Raw genomic sequence first — 21,027 nt, forward strand, 5'->3', positions numbered from 1 at the left:
CTTTAGGATGTTTTTGCAGTGTTATGTATTGGATGGAAAACACCCAAAGCTGAACGTTTTTATTGGGGTTGTTAACTCACTGTCTTAAATTCAGCTGTGAACATTGCATCATAGGAGCCCCTACGCAGCCCCAGAGCTGGGTCCGTCACGGCTTCTTGCTGGGGTCAATCCCCCAGCCCCATCCGCTGGAGGCTCAGGAACAGGACACCGGTCAGCACTTCTGAGCTGCAAAACAAAATTAATGTAAAGCTTTGTAGCTTGGCAGAAAGGAGACAGCTGGGAAAAGCGGTGTAGGTGCTTGGAATTCTGCTCACATCCTCCCATGAGCTGATCACCTAACTTTGTCCTTCTGGAATAATTTCCTGCAGAAAGTCATGATGCGAGCCACAGTTTGAGACAGCTTCCCTTGGAAAAAAAAGAGAAAAGGATATAAACAACTGGTCCCTATTCATACTTTAAATAACTTGTTTCTTTTTCTTACCTCTTGTTATTTGCCCTGGACAGATGTAAACATATTGGTTCTTCATTCTGCTGTAACAGCCTCATACCTTATTGTCTTGGGCTTCCATAATATTTTATGCTCTCCTCCAAAAAAGTTTCTTAATTTGTCCTTTCAAAGCATCTGAATCAGCTTCATGTTCTGTTTGAGTCCAGGTCTCTAGAGATGAAAGAACATCACCCTACAGTATTGCACAACTTTTTGTTTCTACTTTCTAGGTGAGTTTAACAGGAAGAAAAGTTTCAGACTTCATTACTTGTTGAAGCCTATAGAAAGCAGGCTGTATTCTTAGAGCAGCAGCATTATTCTGGGCAAAGGGAGACTATATGGAGCAGACTAAGCCTAGGTACGTCCCAGAACAGCCTGGAAGTGACCTTCATGGTACGGCAATGTGGGCTGTGTGCTCTCTGAGAGTCGGTTTACCTCTGCAACATAATTATTTCTCATATCTCTTCTGTACTTATTGCAAAACTTGGATCAAAAGGCTGTGCTTCAGGGGAATGCAAAGCTAATGGCCTTTGCCAGAGTAATTAATTTGTATTAATCCAAGTGCTTCATTTCAATAACATTTCTCTTACTGCAAAATTAAAAAAAAAAAACAAACCACAAAAAAACAGGTCAAATATTATAACAACAATGGGTAATCAGTACACAATTAACAACTTTTGCATTTCATATGAAATACATTTTCTTACTTACATAGTTAATAATCAAATCACAAGAATATAAAATGTAGCATTTCTCCCATTTTTAGTTATATCGAAATCTTCTAGTTGACTGAGCAATTGTAACGTTAAAATAACATTTTGTGCTACATCCTTTTGTTTTCTTCTTCCAGACAAACTCCCAAGCCTGGCTTTGCAACCAGTGATAACTCCCGAGCTTGTGCAAGGTCGCGTCCACCTGAAGTGCACTTACAGCCGCCCCTCCTCAAAGCCGCCGCTACAATACATGGTGGTCTGGTCCCGCCTGTCCACCCCTGGCAAGAAAGAGCAGATTCAGCGTGACACCACCCTGCAGTCGTTTTCCTCTATCGAGATGAACGGCGTAAATCTCAAATTGGGAGACACGGTAATGTCACCCTGCCTTCAGCAAAAAAGGTCAAACACTCAGGGGAATAAATCCTCTTCTTAAATCTTTGTTGTGTTTTTATCAGTGCTGCTCCTCACTCGTTATACTTACAAGTACTGCAGAAAAAAATACTGAAGCTGTTTCACAACTAGATTATTAAATAGCTTTTACCAGATTCAGGATCTGTAACATTTCTTTGAATTGCAGTGAGTTCACAGAAGCTACCTATTTTACTATTTTTTAAAGTCAACTTGAATATTTGCACTTACATTACAGCTTGAATGCCATGAAGTTGGTATGAGTAGTAGGTACATGTGCCTGAGCCAATTTTTGCTTAGTATTTTTTGTATCTTGCAGCAGTGAGAATTTGCAGTAGAGGCAGACTCAGCTATATGCACTCAGTAATTTTTATACTCATGGACCAGAGACACAATAACATCTTTTCACAGAAAAGAAAGACGGTACATTTTAAAATAGAGGGAGGTTTATTTTATGGTCTTTTTCATGGTGTTCTGCCTCTCTGATTCCAAATTCTCGGTTCAATAGCATACTGAAAGATAGAGTTCATTACAAAACAATCTTTAAGAAGTATATTTGATGGCTTACATAGCAACACAGATCTAATTTCAACAACAACAACAAAACAGAAGCCAATACAAGATGTGAAAAAAATTGACTTGTGTATGAATTCATGGCTTTTCATGGTACAGAAACAAGACTTTTAAAGTTAAATTAGGTTCATAACTTTTATAGGCAGAGAGCCATTAGCGATGCTGCAAAGAACTGAAAGAATAAACCAGGATAATGGCCTTGTGTTAAGAGTAGGTTGGAAAGAGTCTTGGCATTTTGCAGCTCTTCTTTGAGATATTTGAGATATTTAAGAAATGTGAATAAGCTTTTTCCAGTTCTTGAAAGGATGAGTCATTTATAACAGCAGCACAATCTAGATAGTTTTTTCTCATTTCTCCTCGTAATTATGCCTCCTGAGTTCAGAATCTGACTGATGCTGCCCTCACTTATATTATAACACGAGGCAGACAATTCTGCCAGTTTAAGACAAGTTTGTGTTACGAAGAGATATTTTCATCAAAATAATTTCACTTGCAATCACTTCAAATCTAGTTTTAACAATCCTGAGGGATTCAGAGAAAATATAGTTCTGTTAACTAGCAGCATCACCAAATCTTTATAATACCATTTTTATTATATTAAGTTCTCAGTAAGCCTTTCTTTGTCCTCTGCTGAAACCCACATGTTTAATTTAGTGGGTTTAGTGAGACTAAAATGTTCTCTTCCTTGCTAGATTTTTTAAAATGTCTTCATGGCCTATTTGACTAATTATAATTATCCGTAAATCATCACTGGTGAAAACCAAGCAATGAAGCCTCAGCTGTAACTGGGAATTCAGTTTTACATTATAAAGATTAAAAAAAGCATTTCACCGTGTTTGCCATCCCACTCTGGGTGTCTAATAAGAGTCACAAAGGGGCAGACTCTTCTTTCACATCCCGTGGTGTAAATGTGAAGCAACCTAGTAAGCGTTGGTACCACACTACCGCAAAGGAAAGGTGATGCCACTAAAGGCAGAGTCAGACCCCAGGGACCAAACTCAGCTGCACAGAGGCAGTTCGTAACCTTCCGCCCGCCCAGGAAAGATGCAGGTGGAAGGCTTCTTTCTCAGGCAGCTTTAAAGAGAGGCCAGATCCCCACTGATAAAAGCCACATTAGAGAGGAGACAACGACTCAGGGCCACTTTCCAGTTCTCTTTCCCTTCTCTGTGCACAGCCCATTGGTAGCATCCCCATGGCTGCACACTGCCAGGGCACATGGGTGACATTCAGGTCAGAATTTGTCCCCTGGGATGCAGAGTTCACAGAGTTTTGAAAACTGCTTGATTTTTTTAACCTACTCTTTGTCTACCTGCACATAACCTGAATTTGATCTCAATGCTTTTATAGCCTGAAATCAGCATCTTCTCTGTTCATTTCTTGATAAAAAAACTACAGCCAAGTGAGATGATGTTTTTTAATCACCTTTTAGGTGATTGATATCTAGGCTATTTTTTATCTGTCAAAAAGTCTCCAGGTAATAGGTTAGTCACATAATAGAATATCTATTGATATATTTTAATACACAGTCAAACCTTAGAGAAGAGTTGAGATTTACTGGCCAACATTTCTGAACTTGTATTGACTAAACAGCCAGTTATTTTTTAATAGCCATCATGTGTGCTTTTCTCCCCCATCTTTGGGCTCCAATTTTGTTATTTCAGACAGTAATTTCAGCAGCATAATGTTAGTGAAACAATTGCAGCCTTAAATAAATCTATAATGTACCGCTATTTCTATATAAACGCTGAAAGCAGCCTACTCCATCTGATATGAAAATCCTGGCATTCCTAAGCCTTACTTATGCGATAGTGACAGAGGTCATTTCATTCCTCGAGGCACAGCCATCTATAAATTACAGTGGCACGCTGTGAGTAATGAGTTATGCTAAGAAAGGAAGGTGTTTAGAAGAAAACCGTGCCGATTTTGCTCAGCACAGCAATCTAAAAGTTCATACGGCAAGGAGCAATTGTCACCGTACATAAACTATGATGCACATTGTAAAATAAAAATGTTTAAGTAAAAGCAGCCTTTCCGAGCTTGTGCTAGAAGTGGCCATTTCACTTGGCGCTCCGCAACAGCCAAAGAATATGCTCCAGCCAAAAAGACAGTAATTAATGTGTCTCAGTATAGAAAATAACTAATTTTCACTCACAAAGAAGAGGAGTGAAATTTCCCCCTGCTTAAATAGTAATTCCATCCCAACCACTGGACTTGACAAAAATCAACAACAGAAATAGGAAGACCTGCCTATTTGTAGGTCACACCTGAGTTTACAATTCTCAACCTTCAGGGAGAAAATTAGGAGCATTTCTACCACAGAAACAGAGCTTTGGGTGGACTTGGACAGAGACTTTAAAGCAGAAACGCTCAGAGAAATGATGAGCAAAACTGCAGCTGATAAGACACTTCTCTACTACTCTGGGAAAATTCTTTCCTTAGTGGATGAATGACCTGCAGTCAGCCTCCACATACTGTTTGGCCATTTGGCAACTGGAAAGAGCTGCCTTCTTTATATATGTCGAGTAGCAGAGTGACTAGAGCTGGACTTCCCACAGGGTCAGGTCACGCTGCTGCACCAGCTCCCTCTCTTCTGCAGCCAACAGCCCATCACAGGGAACGATTTGTGTTCAAAAGCTTTAAGGTCTAGTTTATTAATTAACTCAAAGACAGATTCTCCCTGCTTTCCCCTTCCTGATAACCCTTCTGGAAGGCCTTTCCAGAGACTTTGTTCCTAACCCCTTTCTGCAAATACCTACAGCCAGATCATTTCTTCGAGCTAATGAGAACTATTTTTTTCCTCTGGCTTCCCTAGAAATGCCATCCTTCAGCTCTGCTCATCCTTTGCTCTTTTCATCAAGGCTGTAAACCACAGCTCCCTCCCGCACACACTCCCCAGCTCCCAGCAGAGTGACTCCTCGAGGCTTTTCTAACCTCAGCCTATTAGTGTTTAATAGAGCAGACAACAGCAGCTCAGAGGCCTTGATAGCCATCGCAAGACACCCTTTCCCCTGGCATGATTGATTCCCTGCCCAACCCTTCACCTGCAAGCCATGAGTGTGGCTGAATGACTCTTACCCTTGCAGCCCCAGCCTGCCTTTTGACATGGGTGATGTAGCTGGGAGGGTGGATCCAATCCTGGAGTTAATTGAGTTAATCACCCACAGCTTAGGCACCTGCACCTGATGAGCAGCATGCAGACTTCCCTGCCCAGTGAGTGGGAAGAAGTGGGTATTCCTAGATGGTACCTTATGTTGAGAAGGGAGCTTCCCACAGGTGGCCAACATAAATTACTGACTGGAGCAGCATCCCTGAACTCCCACACCTCTCAGGAGATTGGATGTCCGGGTCAGGAAAGTGCCTCCATCTACTTTTTAATCCAGACCTTCAAGTCCTACTCAGATGTACCTGGCTGTACGTAGTCTTTGCAAGATCACTACTAGTAAAAGTAAATATTTCAACTTTAAACCATTGCTGTTGTCACTGTGGGGCCTCTGGCACTACGATTCAGCTCAAGTGCTTGCTGGAGAGATGGGAAATGGGTAGCTGGTCCTCCCAGCTGTGAGTTAGGTGCATGTCCTGCCCTTCCCAAGGGAGCATCCCATCCCCAGGACATAGGCTGCACTAGGAGAGGAAGCAGGGACCACAGCCAGGGACCAGCACATGCATTTGCTTATTTTCTCCGGTGACTGTTTAGGTAAAACACACAAGCAGTCCTGATGGGCAGATCCAAACCCAGTACTCCCATCTGCCAGCTCTCCCTATTTTGATGACAAGTGCCGTTGCCCCTGGGATGCTGTTGAGATGGGTGGGTGGTGGCACTATTTCTGCCAGTGCTTAGAGAAGCATCCAGCTGGGGTTGGCCTCTTCTGAGAGCTCCCGAAATTATCTGGCAAACATAGGAGCCTTCACCAATACCTGAGTGAAGAGCAGGGATGGTTTTTGATCACGAAACAAGTATCTCCTGTTTTGCCTTTGGGAACCCAGCCCCTTATCTGAGCACAGCTGGGAGAGGCTGACGAAACTGGAGGCATGGCCAGGCTGGGTGCGCCAGCAAGCATCCCCCTCCGCGCCCCCGCCTCTGCGTGCGCCGCCTTTGAAGATGACAATAGACATGAATGCCACTTTCTTTGAGCTTTTCTGTCTCTGCCCTCGGCCCCACATCCCTCACTACATGCTCAAGCTGCCACAGACGATCCCTGCACTACATTCAGAAGTAATTAGGGGCACAGAAAAGGGAGAAACTGGAGGCAGTTTTATGTTTGAAATGAGTCTAAACGACTGATTTGGGGGAGCTTTGGATTCTGAGACCTCTGAAAAAAAACCACATTTTGATGTGCAAGTTGTTGGAGGGAAATTTGCCGAAGATGGTGACAGGTTCTAAGATTAAAAAACTCTCCCAAATTGTTTCCCAGAGCTACCCGACCCCCACCAAATTAATGACTGAATTCTGCTTTTAGCTATATACACTGCTCACAGGGTTCACGGCAAAGCAGGAAGAAATCTGATTGATTCCATGTAAGGGTGGAAATCTGCTCCAACACACAGGAAAGGAGAAACTTCTTAGCTACCAGGGCCTTTTTCTATGAGATTTTTGTGCCTAAAAGTAGTTTTCCACCCTATGGGAAGATCTGCTGGTGCAGGGGGGAAAGGGAGCAGCCCATGCCCAGGAGCAATCCAGTCATCCTGTCCGAGGGCACCCTTATATTTCTGTCCCTTTAAAAGGGACAATGGAAAAATATAATTTGATTTTTTTAACAGATCCGATGAGTTTGTGGAAAGATACTGCCTAACCTGTCACGGCCATCAGCATACTGCTGTCAGTGATGCTTTTATCTCTTTGCTTTAAAAAGGCTGCATCCTGAGATGGGGGCGGGGGGAGAAGAGAAAGAAAAAGTTGATTACTGAACTGGAGAAAAAGAGCTATATTTAGCTGAAGGCAAAAAAACCCTTCTCGGAGTGACTATCATAATAATTATGTGACAAACTGTCAACCTGTGGCTCAGTAGCCGATGAACATATCTGTTGATTGTGAAGTGAAGTGTGCACCTAACAAGGTAAAGGCACTACAAGGGGAGGAATGATATAAAAGACAGAAATAAAATATAACTCATGACAGCTGTCCATACATTTTGAATTTGCAAAGTTTGTGCTAATCTCCAAAAGTGCTGAAGATAGAACTGGAATGGACTGATAGTAATAAGAATATCTCAGTCTATCATTACAGGGTAATTTTTGATTTTAGTGTTCAGTGCTTTATCAATAAAATATACCTCTAAAATATATATGTGAGAAAATATAATGCTTGCAGGGAATGAGGCTGGGTTCTGACATTTCCCAGGATGTCACTTTGGGGAAGATCACTGGGAGATGCCTCCGTCGGCACCAGGCATCCTCGCGCGCGACCCTCCTGCCTCTCATTACAGCTCCCTCCTTGGCAGGATCGCTCCATGTGGCACGCTCAGAGGGATGTCTCTCTGTGAATATTTTTGGTAAAAAGCATCAAAGCCAAAAGTGCAAACAGGCTGGCAAGTGTACATACAGTATCTGCAATGCAAGGTGCATTGGATTTGCTCAATGAGCTCTGCAAGGGGATCGTTGGTTTGGGTTTTTTTCACTAGGGGGAATATATGTTATCTGAACTCTTTCTCTGCTGTCACCGCCTTGTCAGATCCCGATTTTGCAGGATCTCCCCATGGCAGCTGTAGGAGAAGCAGCAGGAGGAAGATCAACGCTTGCCTTCTGCCTTCCCAGCAGAAGAACTTTTCTGAAAACTTTGTAAGCTGAAAACGAGCCTTTAGGGAATGCTTGGAGATAATAAATATCTAATGTAACAGGGGCTTATTACCTTGAGGAGGCAACAAGTTGTTCTCCTTTGGAGGCAAACTGGCTAACTACAAAGTATCTCAGGAATTTTAACTGTAAAGTATCTCTGTGAGGCCTGTGTCTTTTTTCCCCCCAGTACACCCAGTACAACCTCAAGGCTTCCATCTAGTTAATGGGATAAATAACACCATTTTCACTGGGCCAAAGTGGCTGGAGCTGTCAGAAAAAGAGGGAGAAACTTTATGAAGGTAAAAACGTCCCAAAAGGCACATAAACCTGGGACTGAGCTGGACTGGAATTGATCCACCTGAAGAGCACAGAAAACACTTGATTTTTCCCCTAGCCATACAAATGACGCTGTATTGCTAGTGGGGCAGTTTCGTTGTGCGCAAATGAGTTAGGAAAGAGGATTCTTCAGTTTGGAGGAAACTCATGACTTGATGGTAATGAAGAGGGATTTTTAGGGTGGTAAAAGAAATATTGCAGAGTGCTACGCAACTAATGCCCACACGACCACATGAATCTGGGAATATCCTGGGTTTGAGCCTGTTTTGCCGGTGAGGGTCGTGCCTGAGCCGGCAGGTTAGAGCTACCGAGAGCAGCACGGCTGGTGGGTGGTGCTGGAAAATCCATCCAAAAGAGTTTACCACAATGCAAAATAAATTAGATTGGTCCCTTTCCTCCTCATGGGTTACTTGAGGCTTTAAAAAGGCAGTAGCTATAAATACGCCATCTGACTATTTGGAATTGATTTAGTATGTCACAATCTGTTACTCCATTTCCGAGAAGAGGCCAAAAAAAAAATTCAGAACTACAGTTTCAGAGTCTATTGTCATTTGCTTTAAGGAAAATTTCTGTAGTTTAATCTTATGATCCTAGAAATGATGTTAGCAGTTTGGGTTTTCTGAAACCAATGAAATATTAAGATGGCAGATGGTGTGCGGGCTCAGCAGAGATAAAGGGTGCGTGACTGTGATAGGAATAAAACATAAATGGCCTGGTACATTGTGTTTGGTGGAGTTTTTTGTTTGGGGGGATTTTTTTTTTTTTTTACAATATAAATCCTGTAGGCACATCTACATCATCTTTTATAATGCAATAAGAAAAAAAAGGAGCTTCTTATATTGCTGACACAGTTTCTGAGACTGGATGACTGTCAAACTAATTTAAATTAAAAAAACTGCTTACAGACATGGTACAGAGAGAGGATATTTGATCCAGTGGACAGACTGAGGTCTGGGATCCCAAGGGCTAATGTCCTAATCCTGACAGTAACATCTATGAAGAATGTAATTCTCCTAATTAAAATGAGTTAATATCACTAACTAAGGTGCTTGAAAAACTGCACAAGAAAACACATTGTGAACATTCAGTGTTATTAATTGTTGAGACAGAAGCCATGTTTCTTTGCTTATTAAATGTACCAAAATTCTTCCAAATCTCAAGATTGATGTATAAACATTTTTAAAGCCTAAACCCCAAAAATATGTTTCAACAGTAGGAAAAAAGCTTAACAACTCTGATCAACAGGAAGATGCATAATTATATGAATTTTCTTCAAGAAAAGCTGTAGCATATGCTGTTTATTTATTACAGGTCTTCTGCACTGTCACCGCTTTTACGAGGGACACTCCTGAGCAGCACTCATTGCCTGAAGAGAGCAAAGGTTTCTATGCCGGGATTAAGGTAATGCCGATGGCCTTGATTTACTGACTTGGCATAACCCTAGCGAATATTTGTACATTATCTGACATGCTCTGAAAAACAAGACACAGAAACATAAGCCTTGATCATCATAACCAGTGCTGCTTTTATGTTCACTTTGAGAAAATGTCTTAATAAATTATATGGCTTTCAGTCTGTTTGTAAAATGCCCTAAAGAACCCATCAGCACCATGTGCAGGTGTTGACACTAATGCACCATAAAGAATGTGCAAAACTACCTCTTCTAGTAAATACACCCCAAAGTACTCTGGTGGTTATGTATAATGGGAAGACACACCTACAAGGATGCAGAATTTCATTGTACCTAAACCAGAACAAAGTGAACAAAAGAACTAATTTTTATCCATCATCCTCTCATGGTCAGGCACTACAAAAACCAAATTGTTGAAGATAAATTCACACTGAATGCAAAAAAACAGGTCTAATCCCACTCAAGGGTTAGACTGTCAGTCTGGCAGTCCAGGAGAATTTGAGATCTTCTGAGTATCTAAGCCTCATGCCTCCATGAATGGTATCTGAAAAATCTGGCAATCCATTCTGTGTGATGTCTGAAGAACAGTTTCGGGTTTTTTTGGAAATGCCAGCATTTCTCAGGGAATGGAAATTCCCATTTCTGACTAGCCCTGCGTGCTGTTTCTGCTCTTGCCCCAGGAGAACAGACAGCCAGCAATGGCAGAACCCAAGCTCTCTCCCTGGCACACAAGCCACCGAAGCTGTAATGTATTATGTATGGAGAAATCCTTCTTCCTGCCATAGCAGGGAAGAGGAATCGGGCAACAATTGCACTTACTTTGCACCTGGGGCAGAGTACAAACACAGAGTCCATGACCATGAGGTAATGCTATAGTTTAGGCCATGAATATTGCTGGTATTTCTCCTAGTGCATTGGAATAGGAGCTCCTTTTAACCTGGGATATTAAAACTGAATAAATTCTATGGTATCACGCTATTTTCAGGCTTAATAAAAACCTGCTTTGAAATTAGGAGATGAGAATCAACTAGACACTATATATGACAACCGCAAACATTTTCTCAATTGCCAAGAATGTTAAAGTATTTTAACACCAATTTCATTTTATAAAGTTGAAGATCATTATTACAAAGATTATTATTACTATGAGGATTATTATGAGGATTATTATTATTTTACAAGCAATTCTATTTCTTCATAATTGATTAAAAAACCTCAAAATTTCATAAATATCAGTATTGCCTAATTAATCTGTCAAAATGATCTAAAAATGTTTTTCTTATTTCCAGTTTTTACCAGAATCATTACAAATTGCAGAGGATGGCAAAGAGCATGTTTTGACCGTTCTGAGCACTGTACCCATTGCCTGTCCTGGGCACCATGATTCCTGTAAAATTACTTTACAGCTAAGTACTGAGCATTTGGGTAAGAGTTTTACGTATCATCATCAAATCAATGTGATTACTTTTTCCTGTATTTATGTTACAATGAATTCCTACAGAAATTATAAGACTTAAATAACAACAAAGGGCAGAAGCCATAAAATCAACAAACTAGGCCATAGATTTGTATGCAAAATAAAATAGATGATAATATCACTCAGGTTTTTGAGAAAAAAAAATCTGACTAGCAATAACCTGAATGGTAGTCCATTGAGATTTATGGATGAAATAACCATGAGTAGAAGAACTTATTTTAAATTCCAGTAGTATAATATTCCATTTTAAGTTTTTGTAGCAGCAATGGTCTTAGATAGAATAATGTCATTAATTATCAATAAGAAGCTCACCTGCAGATTTATTATTCAGTAAATGTGTACTGAAGCCTTTTTTCTTTCTTTTGCTGGCTTACAGGTTTTGTCTAATTTAATATAGAAGAAAAAATCATTCTTATATATTATTCTCTTTCTAAAGGTATTTTTTTTTCACTTGAAAACATTGAATTTCACTTAGAAAATTCTCTTGCCCATTTAATCAGTAAATGCTTTCCCCAGGTTAATCTGGTGGAATATCATGCCTAACCAAAGGGGGCATATATATATTTACTTTCTATTTACACTAAATAAAACACCCAACCTTTTTTCCAACAAGGCATTTATTACTCTTCCATAGGTGACTCAATGAGAAAAAATGTTTAGAGATAGGGTTACATTCACAGTTTCTCTACCCACAAAAAAACAGCTCAAAAAAAAATGTTGGTAAAACCGAGATAGTTCCTGATATTTTTCCCTTTCTCAATCTCTCTCCTTTCTCTCCCCATCATCAGCCAAGTGCTTAGACAGAAGAAAAAAATAATTCAAATGGTATCATAACACAATGATCTTAAACTGAACGGCACCTTATGGTTCCAGCAGCTGTCTTGGCTCTCATACCTGGAGTACTTTGCATTTCTCCGTGGCTCATTGCTGCTCTGTTCTACATATTGCTCTTGGCTTAGAGTCTCTGCCGGTCCATCAGGCAAACATCCGCTGAGCTCACGGGAACAGATTTTCTTTGAGGCAGCTAAGAACGCAGGCTGGTGTGTGGTGGGATGTCCCCACAGCCTCCAAGCAACATAAGACACCTACCATTTATGAGGATCAAATGAGAACTAGTCACATAAGCCATAAAAGTAATTTTTTTAACTCACATTTTCTTAGGCATTGATAAAGCCTTTGAAAATCTCACTGACAATGAATGCATAGGCCAAGAGCTCTCAAGTGGGGGAGGCTGAGTTCGATAGATCAGACTGAGGCTGACCCCTTGCCAGGGTCTTCTCCAGTCCCACAACATGCATTGGACTGGGAGGAAGAGGGGACGTAAGATTTGCAGAAGCAGCTTTATTTTCAAGCTGTCAATGGGCTTGACGTGTTGGTGCCGAGAGGTCCCAGGATGGAGGCACAACTCGACCAATTAACTAATCTTTGAAGGAACTTGTCACTGAAGCGGAAAATTTCAGTTACTTTTAATCAACTAATTTCTGCAGCTTAAACTAATAACCAGCTCTAGCCTTTGATTGCTCCATCCTGAGGCTATTTCCTTGGATGACACTCGGGCCATTTATGATCAATTGAGGTATCTATATATACTTAAGGTTGACTATCTGCTGCTGTGTGTTTGCACAACTGCATCTCTGGTTTGTGCCTTTATTATCTGTAGGGTCCGTTAGTTTATCTGAAGGAACACTGTGGGCTTCTGAAAAATGTAATGTCAGCCACCATGCTATAAATTGAAAATACAAAAAAACTTTCGCTGAGATTCATTTATACCGAATAAATTAACTGACAAGCTCCTTGTCTGACTGAATCCATATAACAACACTGTTGTGCTAATTATGTAGGGAATAAATGATAAGAAAGCTAATTACAAGCACAGAAATATCTCTCTAAGTTCAGACAATATCATAATGAATGCCAAGGCACAGCAGAGCCACTGGAGTACGGCTTCTGTTAAGTTTATCACTACTATTTTGACAAGATGATTTTCTTTGATTTTAAACTTTTGTTCTGGGTTGTGAGCACAGCTCATGGGGCTGTAATGGCAATAACTATTCCTCATGGAAACCTCCAATTTAATTGAATCAAGAACCTTGAAAATGAGCCAGGACTTTTCTATAAGATGTGAGGCAGCCTTTAAGGATTTGGTATGAGAGATAATATGCTATTAATATTTGTAGGGTTTAAGTTCAGTTCCTATAGAACTCTACAGGGTTAATTTAAATTATATTTTATTAGTTTTTTCCATAAGGAATAAAACACTGATTATTTGATCATGTTAGAATACCATCTTAAAATACATGAATGCCATCTCCTATAAATTATTAAGCAATTCTACAAATGGGAAAAATGATATGAAAATTCGATATTTTCATATTCAATTCATTCCATTGACACCATTTCTAGAACTTTGCTCTTTTCAGATGACACTTATTGGCCTGGGACAAAAAACTAAATACTCAGCACAAACAAGAGAAGTGGACACTACTAGTCTTGTGCCTAGAAGAGGTCCCTTTAGGAAAGATATGACGTGCAGAGACAGAGCTGAATGAACGACTTGGGTTGCCATTGCCGTATTGGTGGTGATTTTATCACCACCCATCACTTCCCTACCTATCATAGATACTTACATAGCCAGTACCACCGTAGCTTATTACTTTTCCACATTCTTTTAGTGAATTTATCCTCACAATGCCTCTGTGAAAGACAGAAATAAAACTACCATCATTTTACGGTTGGAAAGTAAAGCACCGTAACCTAGCTAAGCCAAAAATACAAATACAAATCTGCTGCATTTGCCTTCCTGTCATGGATCTGAAGTTCACTAAAAACTGACTCAAGAACCCTCCCTTTCCAGATCAAAAGTTCTGTTTATTTTAAATTAAATAACTCCCAGCAGATACCTCCTTATAATAAAGCTAGTGAAAGATAAGTGTTTTCCAGAAACACAGACTCATCTCTTTCTTTGTCATGAGAACTACTCGTCTTCATTCCCTGGGCACGGACCCATAAAGATAAGACTGTCATTCCAGAAATATTAGCACCTATGGAAAGAAAAGCACCACTGAGTTTTAGTAAACTGCCTACTTCAGGGGGGGAAAAAAGCACAGTGAAATGTGCAGAGGGATGCCAGATTGAGTCAGTCACAACTGTCTTCATGCAAACCCCATCTGGTTTCAAGGCATGTGTGTCCTGGAATGTGAAACATTTGTGTTGGATGGTAAACAGGGTATGGGCAACTGTTTGGATAACTCTTGTCAGACTCAGTCTTCGTGTTCATTTTAGATAGCCAATTACTGGGGCCTCCAAACATCGCCCTTTCAGCATGCCAGGTGGATCTGCTGCAGGCACCCTGCTCAGAAAGCAACTGTGCAGCAGGCATGCTGACAGTGACAGCCGTGACAGACTTTGCTCAGGACGGGAACCGCATCAGCCGCATCCGAGCTGAGCCAGTTGGACGGAGGGATTTGCTTTGGAGGGCTCACAGACCAAAGGATGTGAAGGTCGGGTCCTAAAATAATTTGGAAAACGTGTCAAATTTAAATGGGAGGTTTAGTACTGCAGAAAACAACAATAATCCTTAACCATATAAACATTTGGGGACTGCTGTCAGCAGAGTAAACCAAAACAGTGTCTGTACATGCCAAGAAAATTAAGATGTAAAGCCTTTTGCTTTAAAAAGTTTAGGTTTTATTATTAGTCAGCACATCAGTAAGGCCAACAGCCAGATTATAGATGTAACCAGGTGTGCTTGTGTATGATGGAAGAAAAGAGAGGGAGAACCCGGGTTAGGGAATTAGCACCTTTTCGAGAAGGAGGGAGAGGGAAAATCGAGGGTTTGGAGAACAGTTTCTGAAAAAGCAAAGGAAACACAGTGCCTTGGTAATGAGAAAGGAGTACCAGGACTCAGCAGTGCCGTGTTCAATTTATGACTGTGCCAGAAATCACCAGGACACCTCTGATGACACACGCGGCTGCCCCGTCTCTTCATTTATCCCTGTACAAAATGTCCAAAATAAAAATAATAAGAATCAATCAGGGAAGCAAGCCATGCTTTCCCTGCCTAGAAAGGAGTGTGGTGGGCAGGGACTGGCCCGTTGCCTCTGAAGTTGTTTCAGGGCCTCAGCTGGGAGGTTTGAGAGCCGTAATCCCACCACCCGAGAGAATAAACCAGAACACAGATTTGACTCAGCTAAATTTCTCAGAGCAGTGGCACATTCAAGCTGGTATATTTTAAGTAACCAAAAACAAACCCCCAAAGAAATCTGTAATTTCACTTCCCTGATTTTTGTGGATTTGCTCATGAGAGAATGAGATTAAACTGGACCGAAAGAATTTTTGTCTTCAAAGGTAAAATGCCTAGCATGTGACTATATCCTTTCCTCTCCACCATAGGCTTATTTTGAACTTTTTAAGATTCTTAAATCAGAAATTGCAGCTAATTCCATGTAGTACACTCACATACCCGCATTTCTTGAAGTTACAAATGCTTCCATTAAAATATGAAAATGTAGCAAGTGTGAAATGGAATTAAGCAATTTTAATAATAAATTCTACCTATCTAAGTTAAAACTTGATCTATGGAAACATAATAGACATTACCTTCCTTCGCCCCCATTTCCCCATTGCTGCTTTGCAGTTAATTAGAGGCGTTAATGTAACACAATTCGTGTGACATATCAAGAAAAAATCCATATATTAAAATCCACATAATCTTTAGTCCTTCAGGCTTGTTAAATATTTTTGATTTATCTGAAAATTGAACAGAAATGGGGAGCAGAACACCCTGACACATTCAGATGCCCAATAAAGTGGATTTCTTCAGAAAACTAAGACTGCCAACAACTAGGACTTGCATCCTCTGCTGGTATCATGCAAGAAAAGAGCAGAGCAAAAAGGGCCACGTGGATTTGTTTGGGCAAAGGTTTTACTTAGGAAGGTTGCGGTCGCGGAGAAAATGGAAAATTTCTGAGACACTTCTTTATATCACACTAGATACAAATGATACAATTGATCTCAGATCAAAATGCTGTTCAAAGAGGTGTTCAATTTTTTCATTTCTCAAGACCACCACTCTAACATTTTGGGGTGCCAGACACTGGTGGGTGTCTAAGCAATGTCTCTGTGTGATAGTTAAGGGGCATTTTGAAATACAGCTGATGTATTGCCACAGATGAAGAATTTTGTCAGGGAGTGTGGTTCTATCTTCACCCTCATATTTATTCATTTAATTTCACCACTGTTCCTAAAAGCTAAGTTCTGAAGTCACTAAGTCTTTGCCAGTGAAAGACTGCATAAGGATGTAGCGGCCATTCTTCTTCCCCGCTCTGCGGATCGCGGCAGAACAAACTGAATTGCACCTCTGGATTTCTCATGGGCAAAGAACGAGCAAAGAATTAACAGCCCTGGCCAAGAAATCAGCCTGGCAGGCTGGATATGGGAAAACCATAATACTTCATCAATCCCACCAGTATGACTGGGAGTTCTTCATATTGCAAATCACTACACAAGCCAGTCTTGCACTTCTGAGAACTGGATAGCAGAGTATGAAAAAACACCGTCTTGAGCAGGCGTGGCAATGCAGGCCCAGCACTGCCCGAGAGTCAGGTATTAAAACTTAGAAGGGAGTTGCCCTACCTCTGGCTTTTGCAGGTATATCTGCTCCTTGCAGGGTGCCAGGGCTCTCAGACCTTGCCTGCGACCCCGCTTGTTCCCAGGTAACACACAAGCTGATGCAGCTGAAGACCTCTGTTGCTGTAGTAGATCCTTTCCTCTTTTATTCACATGCCTAAAGCAGACACCTCCAGCAGCCTGATCTGGGCCCTTGTCACCAGTACCCTGTCAATAACCTGCACATCAAATATATAAATCAGCCATTCATATGCAGTATCAGGAAACTTAAGGTCAAATTGGGGGACAGGCAATGACTACGACTAAAATATGCTAAAACTACTTAATTACAGCATACCTTACACCATACTTCAGGCATTAAAATTAATACAATTTAATGAACGCTCTACTCTCTTGATAATTTCAGTGGATGATCTACTTCTGAGCAAAAAAGTTTAATAAAAAAGCTTCGCTTTTTACCAGATAAAGAAAGACAGTGCATTACATCAGGTGGAATAGGAGCACTTTGAACTCCCTTATTGCATGTGATTACACTCCATTGTTTGAAAGAGAAGGCTATTTTGTACCCACTCGCAATCATGTTTTAGAAGTCAGATTTTAGTTTGTACTTGACACATGAATCCTGCCCCTAATGTTTTGTAAGGAACACTAATGAAGAAAAACTGCTGTGTAGACTGTATTCATTACACATTTCATTTTAACTAGGTCACAGTTCGAGACCTCCCAACAGGGAACTGCTACTCTTTCACTGATCCACACATTATCACATTTGATGGATGGTGAGTATTCTACTTTGAAATAATTTGGCTCAATTACTGCAGTTTTCAGTTTCTGGATGTAGCATGCCTTTGGTTTTACATTAGAATATCAAAAGAGCGTTGTACTAGCTTGCTTATAGTGATTAATGTAGTGCTTCAATAACATACATGGTTTCCTTCCAGCTGTTTATGCTCCTTTTAACAAAAGGAATAGAAATGGATTAATCTTGAAGCGGCAATGGTTTTGAGTCGGAATAATTTTTGCAAGACTAAGGTCAGATTCCAAAACGTTCTTCAAACACAACCATCGTTATTGACTTTGAGAGGTTGCCTGCACCATGTGGCATTGTGTCAGCGACAGCCCAGTTCCACCCCAGTGAGCCATTACATCCCTGTAGCAGCTCAGCACACAGGGACAGCCTGGTCCTTCCCAGCAGTTTAGTAACACCTGATGCAAAGTCTCTCAACTCAAGGATGCTCTTGCATTCTTCTACTTCCAGAGCTGGTTTATGCACATCTGCATCTCTGCATGGAGTTGACAGTCATAATCACAACCAAAAAACCATGAAGATGGTTATGCTGTCTCAGATAAAAGAAGTCCAGAAATGATAAGTGGCAAATATCAGGGAAAGAGTGCAAAAATAAAGTTGTACGTCCTCTTGTACTGTCCAGATATCCTCTTATATTATCCAGCAATAAGTTGCTTAAAGACTTACTGAGCCAAAGGTGGTATCTTTGTGTTTGACAACCTGTACTATACAGAATTTTTCTTCAGTTAACTTCCCTAATCATTCATGAATTTACCCCAGCTATTTAACATAACAGAAAGTTTTTAAAGTTTGCATCTGGCACGTTTGATCCAAAGTTGCTAATATTTCAGATCACATTCCACGTTTGTTATTCTGCCATTAACCTCCTAATGGCACAGATAATGACTTTAGGCGCACAGCGTCCACAGGGGCTCGGCAGGCATGATATTCTAATTTTGATATCTTAATGTCCCAATTTCAGTCCAGCATGCTCTGGAGGTAGCATATGAAATGACATCAAAGCTGGAGAAATCTGTCGATGAAATGAGAGGAAGAAAGGCAGTGGTTCCATTAAAGGTTATACATCTGTCTCAAATAAAGATATCGCCTAAACTGGGTAGTCTCAGCTAGGAGATTAGCTCTGCACATCTAGGGCTTTCCAGTTTCCCTCCTGCTTTGCTGAATACCATTTACAATGTGGTCTGGCACTTGTTTCATGCAAGTTAGGTTGCTCGACATGTAAAAGCTGCAGAAGAGCTACAAGAGGTACAAAGACATTCCCATGCCTCACGGTATCTGCAATTATTTCAACTCTGGGATATTAAACTAGATTAGAATATTATTTCAAAACTCTCTCTACATTTATATTCTAAAATATTCCCTCCTCATTTAGGGCTAAGAATGGACAGTGATCTGCCAGGTCGTTGTGTTTAGGAGGTCATAAATTACTGAAAAAGTGCCTCTTGGAATGGGGGAACGCTCTCAGCCACGTAGTACATTTTTACATAGCTTCCATGGAAAAAAGGTCTAAAATAAAATAAAGCGATTTTATCTGAATAACTCATTTTGCAACCCTGTTATTGATAGCACACAGAAATGCTTCTAAGCATTTTACAATTATATTTGAGCACAGGGAGTCTGGAAAAGCCTGTCCTTCTGTGGCACCCTGCCTCAGAGTCACACAGCCTGGACATGGAAAAATCCCAGGATTAGCTTGTCCCCTCGGTAACTGCATGTTTCTTCCCTGTGGATGGACGTTCATTACTGCACTGTCCAGTGTAGCTTTAAATGAGCTAAGTTGATGGGGCTTCTGCCATCTCAATAAGTAGGTTATTTCACTAAGCTATATCACTTCTTGATATTCAGCCAAGTTTCTTACCCATCATTTCACAGTCCCATTACTCCTACTTATATTCCCATTTATTATTGTAAATAATTTCTCTTTCAATTATTGTAATGATTATGCCACCCTATTACACATCAGTTAAGCAACTTCTCTGTCTGCCTATCCAAAAAATTTTAGTGCATTAGCAAATTATTTTAAAGCTCTATATCTAAGGAGGGGGGAATGCAATTCCTGCTTCTGTCCTGATATAAAATTATAACCTAAAGACACAGGCTGACACAGAGGTATGGAACTGAAGCATTCCCCTTTGGTTGTAAAAGGTACGTGGTGGGAACTTGTGTTTGAAATGAGGTGTGCGTTAGGTATTGTGAATGGAAGAATTGCACAAAAAGCTTTTGGGCTCAAGTAAGATACGATATGAGTGTCCCTCAATAATAAAAAAGTATCAGAGACTGATCCGTAGACTGTAAACAGCAAAGCAAGAGAGGAGAAAAAGCTAAGAGAAACTTCTCCTAGGGACTATGAAGCAGTAGGCTGAGAGGGTGACTGGAGCATCAGCTCTTGGGCACCAGGAGCTACGTTGACTGTAAGTGATCGGTAGATGGAGGCTCAGCTAAGAACATTACACAGGAAAGAAAAGAAACATCCAAAATTAGTCAAGAGAACTGAAGGAAATGGCAGCCTTTACCCACCTCTATATGGTTACAAAGATGGCAGCAAACAAAGCTTAATAAAGAAGCTATCAAAACTGATTCTGAGATCAACAGCAGAGCATCCATCAAACAATATAACCCAAGGAAAACCATTTGTTCCCCCACAAAGCCTGTAGGTCAGCTTACCGGGAGACAGCAGACTCTAAGATCAAAATGTTGTAGGCAGAGCTGCTGTGGATGGGTGACGATCAGTGGTCTCTTTGGCACCCTTTCCACCCACTCGAGTCCTGGGGATGGATGGCTGAAGGACTGTCACGTGAAAAGCAAGGGAAAGTCTGAAGATGGGGAACATTGCCGACAGCAAAACGGTAGGAGTGTTTTCTACGCAAATGGGCGTGCACGTAAACATACTCCTGCCTTTCACGAGTTGCTTACCTTTTTGGACTTTCCCGTTAGCAACGGCAAAGAGAAAGAAAAAATGCACAATGGAGAAAAGCAAGGATGAAAGCAGACATGAAAACAGAAATTGCAACCTTTTTGATTTCCAAAATTTAAATGAAAAGCAAAGCTCATCAAAATTTAACTTACTTTAAAAATATTGATTTTAATAATTTCTTTAGCAGATTTGTTGGAAAATTGAAAAATGGCATGAAAATCAAAAGACTTGAAAATATTTATTTTTTGGTAGTAAAATTTTCCTACTGAAATGGTCACTTCCAATGTATAGATTAATTTATAAGATTTCACAATAGTACTTCTATTTTGTAACTTCTATAGTGATGTTTTCAATGATTTTTAATCTGACATACTGAGGTCACATTACATCTGAGGTAGTTAGCTATTTATTAGATAACTGAAATACCTAACTCCCACTTCTAATGGTAACACTCCCCTTTGGTAGGCCTCTTGCTAATATATTTCTCTAGAAATATTTAT

At 40.5% G+C, this 21,027-nt stretch overlaps 1 protein-coding gene across 1 annotated transcript in view; it reads left to right on the plus strand.

Moving 5' to 3' along the window:
* LOC140657611 (von Willebrand factor D and EGF domain-containing protein-like) overlaps positions 1-21,027 on the plus strand; it is a 181,465-nt gene that overhangs the window by 51,420 nt on the left and 109,018 nt on the right. Inside the window, exons 4-8 of the mRNA XM_072874891.1 lie at positions 1,338-1,570; positions 9,601-9,690; positions 10,990-11,125; positions 14,460-14,677; positions 17,511-17,584. Coding sequence (XP_072730992.1) covers positions 1,338-1,570; positions 9,601-9,690; positions 10,990-11,125; positions 14,460-14,677; positions 17,511-17,584 — 751 coding nt within the window. The remainder of the gene's footprint in view (positions 1-1,337; positions 1,571-9,600; positions 9,691-10,989; positions 11,126-14,459; positions 14,678-17,510; positions 17,585-21,027) is intronic.

This window comes from Ciconia boyciana, chromosome 10 (genome assembly GCF_034638445.1).
Source record: "Ciconia boyciana chromosome 10, ASM3463844v1, whole genome shotgun sequence".
Classification (NCBI taxonomy): Eukaryota; Metazoa; Chordata; class Aves; order Ciconiiformes; family Ciconiidae; genus Ciconia; species Ciconia boyciana.